At 43.1% G+C, this 14,888-nt stretch overlaps 1 protein-coding gene across 2 annotated transcripts in view; it reads left to right on the forward strand.

Moving 5' to 3' along the window:
- The window catches only part of pappaa (pregnancy-associated plasma protein A, pappalysin 1a), a 137,445-nt gene that overhangs the window by 21,819 nt on the left and 100,738 nt on the right, over positions 1–14,888 (forward strand). For both annotated transcript variants that reach the window (XM_012874543.3, XM_012874544.3), the window contains exons 3-6: positions 11,303–11,448; positions 11,771–12,064; positions 13,399–13,591; positions 13,870–13,991. In XM_012874543.3, the coding sequence (XP_012729997.1) occupies positions 11,303–11,448; positions 11,771–12,064; positions 13,399–13,591; positions 13,870–13,991 (755 nt within the window). The remainder of the gene's footprint in view (positions 1–11,302; positions 11,449–11,770; positions 12,065–13,398; positions 13,592–13,869; positions 13,992–14,888) is intronic.

The raw sequence follows: 14,888 nt of genomic DNA on the forward strand, positions 1-14,888 counted from the left end.
AACGAACTCACCCGCCTAGAAGAGCCGTCAACTCTAGATGAAATGATTTCACTGGCTATTCGTTTAGAGAGTCGTTTTAGGGGTAAGGGCAGGAGCAGAGTGGACAGCTCCTTTTCTTTTCGGCCACCTCCACCCGATCGCCCTCCTACACGATCCGCGGCCGCACCGCCCTCTCCTCCAGAACCCATGCAGCTGGGCCGAGTGCGGCTCTTCCCCGAGGAGAGACAACAGCGTATGGACGCTAGGCTTTGCATTTATTGCGCCTCGCCGGACCATTTTTTAAACGCTTGCCCGGCGCGACCAAAAGCTTGGGTCCGTCGGCAGTAGTAGGGAATCCGGCGGACCAATCAGATACGCCCCCTACCTCTCCGCGCCTCACTCTCCCCGCTGTGATTGTTACTCCGCGGAAAACATTTAAGTTATCCGCCCTGATCGATTCAGGGTGCGACTTTAATTTAGTTGATCAAACATTTGTACGCCAGGCTCGATTAGAGACTGTTCCTTTGAGTTCTCCACTCGGAGTGTCCGCTTTAAATGGCGGGGCGCTTCCTCGTATAACACACCAGACTAAACCTCTCGAGTTAGTTGTTTCAGGTAATCACCGTGAGCAAATTTCTTTCCTAGTGTTTCCTGTAAAGCATGCCCCGCTTGTTCTGGGCTTCTCCTGGTTGCGCTTACACAATCCGCAAATTAACTGGACCGATCGGCGGGTTGAATCCTGGTCTTCTAATTGCTTATCGCGCTGTATGCACTCGGCCGTCCCGACCTGCTCCGCGGCTGGTCCCCCTCCTACCGAGCTTGACCCAGAAGATCTAAAACTGGTACCGGCCCAGTATCACGATCTGCAAAGGGTTTTTAGTAAATCCCAAGCCAGTTTATTACCGCCCCATCGTCCCTATGATTGCGCAATCGAGTTGTTACCTGGCGCTCCCCTGCCGACCAGTCGGCTCTACAATATTTCCCAAGCCGAAAGACAGGCCATGGAGAAATACATTAATGAATCGCTAGCCGCTGGCCTGATTCGCCCCTCGTCGTCCCCTCTGGGGGCAGGGTTCTTTTTTGTTTCTAAGAAGGACGGATCCTTGCGTCCATGCATTGATTACCGTGGCCTAAATGCTATTACTGTCAAAAACAAGTACCCGCTTCCGCTTCTTTCCTCCGCCCTCGAACCGGTGCAGTCAGCCACCATCTTTACAAAATTAGACCTTCGTAATGCTTACCACTTGGTTCGGATCCGCCGGGGGGGATGAGTGGAAAACAGCCTTCAAGACTCCTCTAGGACATTTTGAATACCTGGTCATGCCGTTCGGCCTGTGCAATGCTCCCTCCGTGTTTCAAGCCCTAGTTAATGACGTCCTTCGTGATTTTTTGAATATTTTTGTCTTTGTCTACCTGGATGATATTTTAATTTACTCCCGTGACCTAACAGAGCACCAGTACCACGTTCGTCTTGTCCTTCAGCGGCTTTTGGAGAATAAACTATTCGTAAAAGCAGAGAAGTGCGAGTTCCACAAGCCTTCAGTCACCTTCCTGGGACTCATCCTTGAGGGAGGCCAAGTACGCTCCGACCCTGACAAGATTAGAGCGGTTCTTGAATGGCCCGTTCCACAGAGCAGAAAGGAGCTACAGCGGTTCCTTGGCTTTGCCAATTTTTACAGACGCTTTATTCGCAACTACAGCCAGGTCGCTGCCCCACTTCACGCGCTCACCTCAGTCAAGGTTCCGTTCACGTGGAACTCAGAAGCTAACACCGCCTTCTGCTCCCTCAAGACAAGATTCTCCCAAGCGCCCATATTGATCCATCCAGATCCCATGAAACAATTCACAGTGGAGATCGACGCCTCTGACACCGGCGTCGGAGCTGTATTATCTCAACACTCAGCTCTGGACCAGAAACTGCACCCCTGCGCCTTCTTCTCTCGCCGTCTGAGCCCCGCAGAAAGAAACTACGATGTGGGAGACAGAGAGCTGCTGGCGATCAAACTCGCTCTGGAGGAGTGGCGCCATTGGCTGGAGGGGTCCGAGCAGCCTGTGCAGATCTGGACAGATCACAAAAACTTATCCTACCTACAGACAGCGCGACGTCTTAACACCAGGCAGGCACGCTGGTCCCTATTCTTCTCTCGGTTCAACCTTTCAATCTCCTACCGTCCCGGGTCCAGGAACCAAAAACCAGATGCATTGTCTCGCCTCTACTCCCCTCCAGACGCTGAGAAGGAGCCAGCCTTAATCCTGCCACCCACCTGCACCTTTGGAACCCTCCAGTGGGAGATCCAGAACCTCATCACCCAAGCCCTTGAGTCCGACCCAGACCCAGGAAACGGTCCTCCAGACCGCATCTATGTTCCGTCCGCCGTGCGTCCCCAAGTTTTGCAATGGGCTCATTCACAAAAGTTGTCAGCTCACCCTGGGGTCCACCGCACAGACACTTTCATTTCTCGGCACTTTTGGTGGCCTCACATGTCCCGAGATGTAAAGGAGTTTGTTCTCTCCTGTGCTGTATGTGCCCAGAACAAGGCCTCTAACAGGCCCCCTGCTGGTCTACTCCAGCCGCTCCCAGTGCCCGAACGCCCCTGGTCCCATATAGCCCTCGACTTTGTGACAGGTCTCCCTCCCTCGACTGGTTTCACCACTATACTCACAATTGTTGACCGCTTCTCAAAGGCCTGTCACCTCGTTCCTCTCCGCAAGCTTCCGTCTGCCTTTCAGACGGCCCAGCTCCTGGTTCGACATGTCTTCCGCCTGCATGGAATCCCCCTGGACATTCTGTCTGACCGTGGCCCGCAGTTTGTTTCTAGGGTCTGGAAGGCATTTGCCTCAGCCCTCGGGGCCAGATATACGCTTACCTCAGGGTACCATCCACAAACGAACGGCCAGACAGAGCGGATGAACCAGGAGCTGGGAACCGCTCTCCGCTGCCTCACATCATCCAACCCGTCTGATTGGAGCAAGTACCTACCATGGGTCGAGTATGCCCACAACGCCCATGTTTCCACCGCCACTGGAGTCTCCCCATTCGAAGCCTCCCTGGGCTATCAGCCTCCCCTGTTCCCTTCCGAGGAGCGACAAATCGCCGTCCCCTCTGTCCACCATCACATTAACCGGTGCAGACAATTTTGGACTCAAACTATACAAGCCCTCCAAAGAACAGCAGAGCGAAATCGCCGATTTGCTGACCAGAGACGAGTCCCAGCTCCCCAATACCATCCTGGTCAGCGAGTGTGGCTTTCTACCCGTGACCTTCCATCCCGGACCTCCCACCGTAAACTGTCTCCTCGTTTCGCCGGCCCATATGAGATCCACTCCATCATCAGCCCCACCGCTGTACGCCTCCGTTTACCATCCCACTCTAGAGTCCATCCCACGTTTCATGTGTCCCTAATTAAACCTGTCCTCTCAAGTCCCTTGTGCCCTCCGGCCGAACCCCCTCCTCCCACCCAGGACCACCAGGGACGCAGGATTCGTCAAATTGTGGACTCTCGCCGGCGAGGTAGAGGGTTCCAGTACCTCGTTGACTGGGAGGGCTGCGGTCCTGAGGACCGGTCGTGGGTTCCCGGTTCCTCCGTCACAGATCAGTCTCTCCTCGAGTCCTTCCTGTCCTCTCGCCCCTCCACATCTTCCTCTGGGTCGCCAGGTGGCGACCATTGAGGGGGGGGTGGTGTCAGGACTCAGCGAGCAGAGCCGGGCAGTTTCTGCCGGCCCTGCTCTCTCCCTCCTCTTTTTTCGACAGGTGACGGCAGTTGACTGGTGGGCGGGGCGCGCACACCTGCAGCGTGTTCTGGAGCACTATAAGATCTGCGCTCGGACAGCGGGAGGACGCCGGAATATTAACCGTTGTTGGTATGCTTAGACGGCCTTAGTCCTCCAACTAATTTTTGATCTTTTCTAAAAAGCTCCTTTGTGTCTCCCAGGTTCGCTCTCGTGTCCCGAGGCTTGAGCCTAACTGAACTCACCTGCTCACGACTCCCATCGGATCAGTCCGGTTCCTTCCGCTGCCTGTGTTTTCGCCAGAGCTGCTCGGACCTTGCCTCACGCCTACGCCCCCCGATCATCTGTCCGCACCACTCCATCTGGAGCTGAGTCCGTTGCGCTTCCCCCTCCGGTCCGACTTCCGAACCTAAGTGGTAAGCTTACGCCGCACGTCTTCATCATCAGTTCCGTGTGCTGACGCACCTAACTATTCTCCCCTTTGTCCCCTCAGATCGTTCGTGCTCCGTCCGAGTCTCTCTCCCCGTGATCGCTCCATTGTGAGCCCTTTTTCGTGATTACTTCCCCGAACATTTTCCCTGTTGTTATTGTCAATAAACTCCGTAAAACTACTTCCTGTGAGCCGGTGTTCTCTGCATGTGGGCCAAACATATCAAACCGACCATGACAATAATCATCAGGTTTGGTAACATAATCACATTTTGAACATCAAATACATGAAAAAATATCTCCACACTATTAGCTTCCGTTTTAAGGCCTACATTTATATAATTATTTACAAGTTTAGCAGAATAATAAAAAGCACATGACCCGTGAGAAAATTGGTTAATTATTTAAGGAAATATATCAATCACAAGCTTGATTACCAAACAAAATAATGACTAACGTCTCAAACATTTATAATAAAAATATTTTTTTTTCCTTTGTCCAATTTCCCCTATAATTGAATTCCAAAGTGCTAGCTGAAATGATGAGTATTTACAACTTTGGCATAAAGTCTTGTCATACAGATTGTATTTTAACTCCACTTTGCCCATTAAAGTAGAATCCTAACAAATTGTTTAAAGTGCTTGAAGCCACAAAAACATGTTTTTACATCCTTTTTTTCATCTTGAGTTCTCTTTGTGGTGTTCTTACAGAACCAGGATTATGTTCCGATAACCTTTACTGTGACAGGTCATGACAAATCATAAAGGTTGTAGCTCTGATAAGCTCCATTAAACTTTATTAATGTTTGTATCATCATCAGTCTCATAATGTATCAAACATATCAAATGCCAGTCTGAATAATTAATTATTTCACTTTACATGGAAAGACTGTGTCGCAAATTTAAAGAACCAAGGAGATTCTGTGATTCTCAGATTAAAAATAATTTAAACTGTACATGTATTTACCCAGTTGTCAGTCACCATGCCTGTATAAGCCAGTCAAAAACGCATTTGGGAAACACGCAAGAGATATCACGCTACAAACCCATTAAACAAAATAAAGTAAAACTTTTGTCACATTCGTTAGACAAGAGAGAGACCCAAATGTGAATTAAATATTTATGTGGTTAAATGTTTTATTCTTGCTGGAGCTCGTACACATTCATGACTTCAAATCATGTATGCATGCTATTATTGAAAATACTTACAAGATAAAAGGTTTGAATTTCACACTTTAACTCTTTTTAAAGTTAACTAACAAGTTAATTTGAAATCTTTTCCAAACTTCTAGAATATTAGAATACGATTAATAATGAGAGGCATTCAAAAAACAAGATGCCATAGAATGATGCCATCAGTGAAAGCAATTAAATATATTTAAAACTTCAAATCTGAGGTGTTTGTGCTCAGTCACAAGGCAAACTTACACTTAAGCTGGACCATAGCGTTGGATAATGTTCTAACATAATGGAAATGGTAATTGTTTTTACTGCTATGAGGAAATCAGCAAACGCAGTGGGACAGATTGAATACCAGATGGGATTAATTCATGTCATCTCCTTTTTTTTCCTCTCTCTCTCCTAGTTCTTGCTGTTTCAAAACCACCATGTGAGATTTTATGACTGGTAAATGTGTTTACTGAAAGAAAAGCGAGCAGTCCCAAATGCAACATCCTCATTAAAATTAAATCGTCCTCCCAGGTCTTGTGTTCCCATCAATGAGCTAAATTGTTACCAGTGATTACTGTACAGTTATTTATTGAGGGACCGATTAGCCGTCCCCCCCTCCCCCCCACACCCCCCGTCTCAGAAAAAAAAGAAAACTCTACTTCCATCAAAGGCCAGATTTTTGTGAATGCTAATAGTTATTTACTAATTAAGGCCCATGAAGCTTTAATGTTTTAATGTTTCTATTGTTTAGACAATTTGTCTGGATGTATATGGGTTCTACTTCATTACCCCTTATCTTAGCTCAGATTGAGTTGTATATGAAAAATATTTTTTGCATGTTTTTTTACTGGTGCTTTTATAACGGTAGCAGTCAAAGTTACAGTTGATATCCCATAAACAATACAAGAGAAATCAGCCTGTTTCTGAAGCACTCAGCCAGTTAGTGATCCAATTACAAGATGTCAAATCTGTTCCCCTTGCCTTTATGTCATTACAGATTCATTAATCATAAGTAGTGTCAAACTTTGTCAAAGTCAGACTTGAATTTTGCACAAATCTACGACAACTTGAACACCCTTCTGGCAGTTCATATCTAAAAAAAACACATCTTATTTCCAGCCAGCTATTCAGAGTAGGAGGAAATGGGTGTAAAGAGCACATTCCAGGATTAACTGCGTCACAAAATGTACGAGGCTTTGAAAAAAATCCTTTTATCGTTTATTTACTTGAGTCCACTTAAGAGGAATGAAGGAGTGACACGGACTTAAACAAAATCAACATCCGCTATTGTAAATTTATGTTGCACAAGGCTAAACATATCGCAAGAGTTCTTATCTACCTTCTAACATCAAAGCAAAAATAGTGCCAAGGTAGAAACAAGAAACAAAACAAAAAAAAGGGGGGGAGGGGGTGTTTTCATATAAATCAGTTTAAATGTGATAAGCTCCATTGTCACTAAGCAATATTCTTCTAGTTATTACTACTGTATTGTCTATCCTAAGGATGTGTTGATGGAAAATAACAAACACATTTGTTTCAACGTAACATAGGATACCCTTTCAGTGCCTGATCATTTCTCCAGAAACAGCGAGCATGAGTAGACTAGCACAGTGGATTAAATCACCTGTTCTGCTCTTTCATAGGAAAAAAAAACTAGAGTTATTCTTCAGCACACAAATATCCTTCGAGGTCAGGCAGAATATGAACACAGAATGAAAAGTCAGGCAAGTAGGTCACGCAAACTAGGTCAAAAACATTCAAAGAAGATCTATTTTGTGGCCAAGAAGCCAATTTATTACGTTTTGCTTTTGGTCATCTATCTCTATCTACCGAATGTATGTCTCCTAAGCTTTCTCAAAGCCAGACAAAAAGAAGAAAATATCACTAAATGAGCAACAGATTTCCGAGCTCTTCCGAGAAGACTGATCTTGTTGACTCTGTTTGCCAGGACCACCAGCCAGACTCGGAGAAAATGTGCTCGCAAAATGAATGACAGTTTCACTGCTGTGAAGATCTCATTATGTTGAGTGATTGCAATCATTACCGTTGCCCTTACTAGTCTCAGGGCCTCAGACAAAACATTAGGTCATCAACAGGAAGACATCTGACTACCTGAACAATAATTGAAGTCTCAGGGTGACTTGTGTGAGTCAGGCTGATCTGGGGTGCTTTCAGAATACAAATGTCAAGACTATGACGAGACGCCATGTTGAGATAAATGTGGGGAAAAAGTGACAGTTTTGCTGCAGGGAAACAAAATATGACTGGTCAGCCACAAGGGATGACATGATATATCTCACAAGACAATGCAACAAACAGCATATAGTGGGTTCATTCGGTTCTGATGAAACCAGATAATCTTTTAGAAATATTATGGTATTTAGTGTAATAAAAGATTACATTGCAGTGTGCATTGTCAATATTAGAAACTAGTGGTTATTAAATTAAAAAAAAAAAACAAAGGAAATCATATTTTCAGGTGATGATATGTGATACTTGTGTTCAGAAGTGTGCAAAAAAAGTAAAAAGTCTATATTAAAGCAAAGCAAAGATTGGAGGTAGCATAACTACCACTTGTGCTGCCAAAATAAGGTTATATATATATTTTTAAATAACACACAGTCTAAGCTGGAGCAGACAGACAATGTGACTAAGTAGAGTAAATTCATTTTAACTTTGCTTACACAGAAAACCATTAAGAAAATTGAACTGTTTGACGAGATTATTTCTTGTAAGGTCGCCTCTTGGCAAAACACGGTAAAATGTTGGAAAGCCTTGTGGTTTGAACAACTTAGCAAGTCCTCTCTGCAAATGTCAAAAAACTTGTGCAATTGAGTCTTGTTTTCTTGTTTGATGGTATTTATTGTAGTGTTTGACTGAATCTTGAAGAAGCAAGACATATTCAGCAATTTAAATGAACTATTAGTAAGATATTTACTGTTAAATCAACCTAAATCATTCTCATTTGTCACCTGGTATAGACATTCCCTATAAACAATCAGTCCTCTTTATCAACAATGTCTTAGTTGAGCTTTTCTCTTGTCAAACCTAGAGGTACGGTCCAGAACTACTTTGGTTCAGAGTGTAGCCCATGTTTACTTCCTCATTCCTGTGTCATTATTACTTATTGTTCCTTCAACAATTCAACAATTTATTTATTTACATTTACACGAGAGAACCATACACAACTCCAACAGATCGGCATTTCCGCCTAATGCTGTTCAACAGCTTGGTCACACAATACTGTGGGGTGGCTTACCGTTCCTCAACTAAAGCCGGGCATACACTGTACGAGTTTTTCAGTCGTGGTACTTATATACATCTCAAACTGTGCGAGGGAACCGCGGGGTTTAAAAAGTTCACCGCTCACGATCTGTGCAGCGCGACGCTCGGACGAGACCGGACTGCTCACACTGTACGTCGTGTCCCCTCTGGGACCGCTCGCTGTGGCGGCAGAGGCAGGCGAGCGACGGTAGGTGACAGGGACCCAGAGCAGGGGTTCGAGCCCAGCTCTGGCGAGGCCCGCAGGAGGCACCGGGCGTCGGGGGAACGGAGGGGAGAGAGGAGGGACGAGAGGCATCGGCGGCCGCGCAGCACGGCAGGTCGCCCGCCCCCCCCCCGCGAGCGGAGGAGTGCCGAAACAGGCGGCCAGCGCATTGCCGCCCTCCCCAATGCCGGGCGGAGGTCGGGCCGGGCGGAGGTCGCTTCAGGGACGCCCGCTCCCCTCCCTCCGCTGGCGGGGACGGAGAGGAGGGGAGGGCGCCCCCTCGTAGCTCTGCTTGAACAGCAGGATGCGCTCACGAAAACCTCACGACAGCCGACTGAATTTCAAACATGTTTGATTTTCACCGATCGTCCGATTCCTGATCGGGAGGTAGTCGTGAGAAGCCAGTCCCCCCTCCTCCCCCCCCTCTACGATCAAGCTGAAATTCGCCCGATTCAAAAAATGCTCGCACGACTGAAGAATCGGCCCGAAAAGGGGAAAAACTCGTACAGTGTACGCCCGGCTTAATATTTGTTACAAGTCAGCCAGTGTTCCACAGGTGTTAAATTGGGATAGTGTCAGGACTTTTAGCGGATCACTCTATCCTCTTCACTCCTAAAATCTTGAGGTAGCCTCTAATATCCACCACATAGATATCTTATAGGACAGAGTTTGGTCCTTACGAGTGCATAAATGGAACTGCAATCGGTTGCAGAATCTCATCTCAATATCTTATTGCATTGATTTTGCAACCGGTGGTGACAAGTCTTGCTTTTCCAGTGAGAAGGATGCTGACCCACAACCTCCACCTGAAAGCCATTTGGTATATGCAAAGGGGATTTGTCCATCTGTAAATGGAAGCAACTCACCTTGCTCAACTCTGTTACTCTATTTGTAAGGAACGCATGTTCCTTACAAATTACTCCATTTAGGGGAAATGAACAGACTTTCCAAGGGTATAAAATGTATTGCCAAGAAGCAATGTAATGACAAAGAAATGATTCACCAAACAAACGTTTCCTTACGTTCTGTAGTAAGTATATGTAATGTTCTTTACAGCTTCATACACTTGGTATGAAAGCCTAGCAGTACATAATCACTATGAACTGACAACCACTGAGAGGGACTTGGCGTGTAAACACCTTGCTGTCTGATTGAATTTGGAGGTTATGACATTATGTGAAGGTTAAAACTTAAATGCAGGTGAAGATACAGTCAGGTTGTGGAAGCAAATGTAGATTTTTCCCCAGGAGTTCGCTGAACTCAAACAAACTAACCCAGAGCTGACAGGAACTGGAAATGCTCAGGTAAAGGTGAGACATGAGAAGTACATGAAAGGGAACAGCTGGAAACCAGGAAATGTAAACTGTCCAGGGAGGTCACGGGTTATTAGGTGCAGGTGTGATGACCAGTGAATGAGAATCGGGTTTGAACGGGGGCGCAGAACCGGGGTTGGTAAATATGCAAGGACATAAAGGCAGTTAATCAATAAACCAGGCTAGGCCAGGATAACCTCTTTATTAACAGGTATGCCAATATTTTCAAACCATTAAACCACAATGAAACACAGATTACAAAAAAAAAGAAGAAATACAACAAAAGTACAAATACCTCTGAATCCAAGGTAAGTTATGTACCTAAAACTATTTCTGGTTTGGAAATTTGTGTCATACAAAGCAGCTTACTTCTCAATACAATGTGTTGAAATAAATAAATAAATAAAAAAAAAAAAAAAAAAAAAAAAAAAAAAAAATATATATATATATATATATATATATATATATATATATATATATATATAAATATATATTACTACATAAAGGTTATTATACATTCTGAAACTGCAGTCATAATCAAATAACAAATGCAACAATTTTCCAAAGACATTAACATCAAATGAAGAAAAGTTTCAAAACAAACTAAAAAGAAAATTTACATAGCCAAACTTCTGTACTGTGCATTGAAGATTCAGGTTTAGGAGCAATATTCCAAAATGAATGACTTGATCTGATCAGCTGGGCTTTCTCAATTAAAATTGAACAACTGGAACAACACGTCCCAGCGATTTTGACGATACTGCATTATTATTAACATAGAACTGGACTCACCGTATGATTGGATTGTGTTGGAGAGAACTGGATTAATATTAACTGAAATGATCAAATTCTTTGTTCTGACCTGGTGTTTAAGAAAGAAATTGGTCTAAATTAGTTATAGAAGGACAAAATATATTTTCTCATAATGGTGAGGAGATGCAACTTTAGCATTTTTGATTCAAAATTAATTGTTTAAAGGCTGTTTCAATAATTTGTACTTTTTCACATTTTTTAACCCAGCAGAAGCCTGTTTGAAATTGCGTTGTTTTCCACACAATATTGTATTTTCTTTTATTCTAAGAAAAGTCTTGAGGCAAATTCCAGTCTCCAGAAATGTACAAATTTCATTCTAGCACTATTACTTTAATGTTTTAATTTATCATGTTTTTTTTTTTTGCCACACCATTTTTTTCCAGAGCCTTTTTGGATATGAAAGAGCTGAAAGAGATTCTACGTTTGGATGGTTCGACTCACCTGAATGTCTTCTTTGCCAACTCTTCTGATGAAGACCTGGCAGGGGTTGCCACTTGGCCCTGGGACAAAGAAGCCCTTACACATTTGGGTAGAAAATAAACAAAAGCACAGACACACATTCATGCATGTATGAACACTCACATGCACCACATTAAAGTAAATACATGCGCACATCCCATGGGCTCCCCAGATTGTTGATTTTAACACAGTAACACAGTTCAAGCCACAAGTAGCCTCTATCTCCACCACAGCTCTAACATAGAAGAAGGCGATATTGAAGCTAAGGGAGCCCATTAATAATAATGCATTGTCTGACTCTTAAACAAGTCTTAATATAACGTTACGACTCGGCCCTCTTGTTTTATACAAAAATTATTTTGGGCTTACATAATTTTTCTTTTCTTTTAAAGGTGGAATTGTGCTAAATCCCTCCTTTTATGGAACATTTGGTCACACTGACACAATGGTCCACGAGATCGGACATAGCCTTGGATTATACCATGTGTTTCGAGGCATATCGGAGATCGACTCCTGCAATGATGCTTGTTTGGAAACGGAGCCCTCCATGGAGACTGGAGACCTGTGTGCCGACACCAATCCCACCCCAAAGTATAAACACTGCAACGATCCTGAACCAGGCAATGAAACATGTGGCCATCAGCACTTCACGCACACCCCGTTTAACAACTACATGAGCTACACAGGTGAGCTTGGGCCGTATAGATTCTACTTCTTACCTGTGCAAAATATACAGGTAAACTGAAAATGGTTAGCACAATGAATGTTGTTGGGTCTATGCTCGTACCAAGCCATATGTGGAATTTTGCTTGAAAACAAAAACACTAAGAAAATCTGAACCACTGAAATTATTCTTGGGAAAAAAATATGCTGCTAAATATTAACAGATCTCTCTCTTTATTCATGTGACATAGTCCATTAGAATGATTTAATCCTTTTTTTTTCTTTCATCACTGCTTCTAAAACAAAACGGGATGCTCGTTTTATTTTACCATTTGCCATTACTTCCATGCTGTCAGTTCTGTTTTAATATCCTCTTTCTGCTGCTGTACCATCTTCTATTGAAAATATGTTCTGAGATAGAATTCAAAATGACTTCACAGCATATTGCTACAGGAGCAACAACATGTAGTGTCTTTAAAAAGTATTCAAACCGCTAAACATTTCAAATTTTCTCATGGTATGTATTTTATTGGATAGACCATAAACAAAGTAGTGCATAATTGTGTGGTAAAAATGAAAATGATGTATGATTTTCAAACCTTTTTATACAAACTAAAATTTAGAAAAATACAGCCTTCATTTGTACCTAGCCCCTCGAAGTCAGTGCTGGTAAAACCAGCTTCTGCTGCATATCTTTTGGGGCATGTCTTATTTAAGGTTGCTCTCCTGCTGTGCGGTGGACAATCACCCGCGTCTTTAGTCTTTTGCTGGCCTTAATACGTTTTTTTCTTCTGGGATTGTCCTGTATTTGGCTCCATTCATCTTCCCTTTAACTCTTAACAACTTCCCTGTCTCTGCTGAAGAAAAGCATCCCCGGAGCACGGTGCTACCAGTGCCTCGTTTCACCCTTGAGGTGGAGTGTTCAGGGTGATTTGTAGAGTTACTTTTCAACCAGCAAACCTCTGAAGCATTCCGATGTCACACAAAGCAAGAGCGGTGGTTATTTTTGCTAATTAGGTGACTTCTGATGCAATTGGTTCTATTAGATTTTATTTACAGGTATCAAAGGAGGCTGGGAACAACAGCTCATCGCATTTTCATATTTTTATTTGTTAAAACGTTACAATTAAGTTTCCTTTTACTTCACAATTGTGTGCACCTTTGTGTCTTTGCGTAACTCAAAAACCCCTAAGAAGTACCTTGAAGCTGTTGTTGCAAGGTGGGAAAATGTGAAGTTCTAGGGGCACAAATACACATCTGCATTTTGTTTTTGGTTCTTAAAAAAAAAAAGAAAAAAATTCCATCGATTCCATCAATCCAAAATCTCCCCCTCATGAGTCTACTCTTTAATCCACAGATGATGCCTGTACAAATTCCTTCACATTGAACCAGGTGGCTAGAATGCACTGCTACTTGGACTTCATCTACCAGATGTGGCAACCATCCTTCAAACCTCCCCCAGTGGTGATGGCACCCCAAGTAGTTGAGCAGCATCACAAATCTGTTACCCTGGAATGGTTTCCACCAATTTCTGGACACTTTTACGACAGGTGAAACAAACTACTGCCCACAGGTTCCCACACAAATGCTGGTGCTGTTAATTAGGTCACGACACTTGACTCCTGACTTGAATTCAGATGATGCAACTCTTTTGTAATGTTAGCGACTTTTGTTATTAGCGACCAACATTTTGAAACGGAGTCTCCTCATTAGCCATCGACTTGTGATATATGTGCTGTTCCTACTATGTTTGCATATACTTCAAGTGTTGAAGGTGTTTTTAATCTGAATCTAAGTTGGTTCTTATTCTTGCTTGTTGGTTTCCTAGAGAAGTGGGATCAGTGTGTGATAAATGTACTGAGGGGAGAGTTCTACTGCAGTACGCCTCTAATTCTTCATCTCCAAGACCATGCGACCCTTCGGGACACTGGTCGCCCCGAGAAGCTGAAGGTAGAGTACATTGAATCATTTGAAGTGTTTTCATGTTAAACTCTGTGTTAGGGTATTGCTATTGAAAGGTTGGTTTTTGATTAGACATTTTATTCATCAAGTGTACTTACCAAGAAATGACAGCTGTGACTCACTTTCTTCAATGTTTTTGCCAATTTTGTGTGTAAAAGCAAACATTGTATAAAAGCAAATTAACACATGCATCTACGTTTCTATGCAAATTGTTTATATAGTGTCAACCACTCAAAATATGAAAACAAACAAAACATAGAAAACATTGGTATGTTAATGTCACCATTGCATTAACTAGAATGTGTGTACCACAGGCAAGTCTGGACATGTCTAAAATGTTGTGTGTGTGTGTAAACTGTGCTCTATTTCCTACTCTTGGAATGAGTCTCTCTCCTTTTTCAGTTCAGTCTTCTTGTTCCAGCTTCTATCGGCTAAAACAGCTGCTGTTCTGCTGCAAATGTGTCACATATTTACTAACTTCCACTGGACATTTTTGTAAAAAACATGCTCAAATACTATCAAACCAAAACTTTACTGACCACTGGCATCACCTCATTTACAAAGTAAGCATGAGAAAGTTTTCATATTTACTATCCATGTGTCTACTTTCATATTTTAGATGACAAACATATGATCCATGTTTGAGATAGAGGAATGGAAAGTTAACTGAGATACAGCAGAGTGGCCATAATGAAGGAGGATACCGACAGATAAATCCTTGCAAATCAATCAAAGAAATCAGAGAAATACAACTGAAATTTTAAAGAAATTTTAAAATGTATCCTAATGGAGGCTGACAGAGATGAAGCGAAAAGGAAACTATTCAATTTTATATATAGACAGACAAAAAGAATGCAATTTATTCAATAAAGTAAATCGACTTTT

The sequence above is a fragment of the Fundulus heteroclitus genome, chromosome 8 (genome assembly GCF_011125445.2).
Source record: "Fundulus heteroclitus isolate FHET01 chromosome 8, MU-UCD_Fhet_4.1, whole genome shotgun sequence".
NCBI classification, from domain to species: domain Eukaryota; kingdom Metazoa; phylum Chordata; class Actinopteri; order Cyprinodontiformes; family Fundulidae; genus Fundulus; species Fundulus heteroclitus.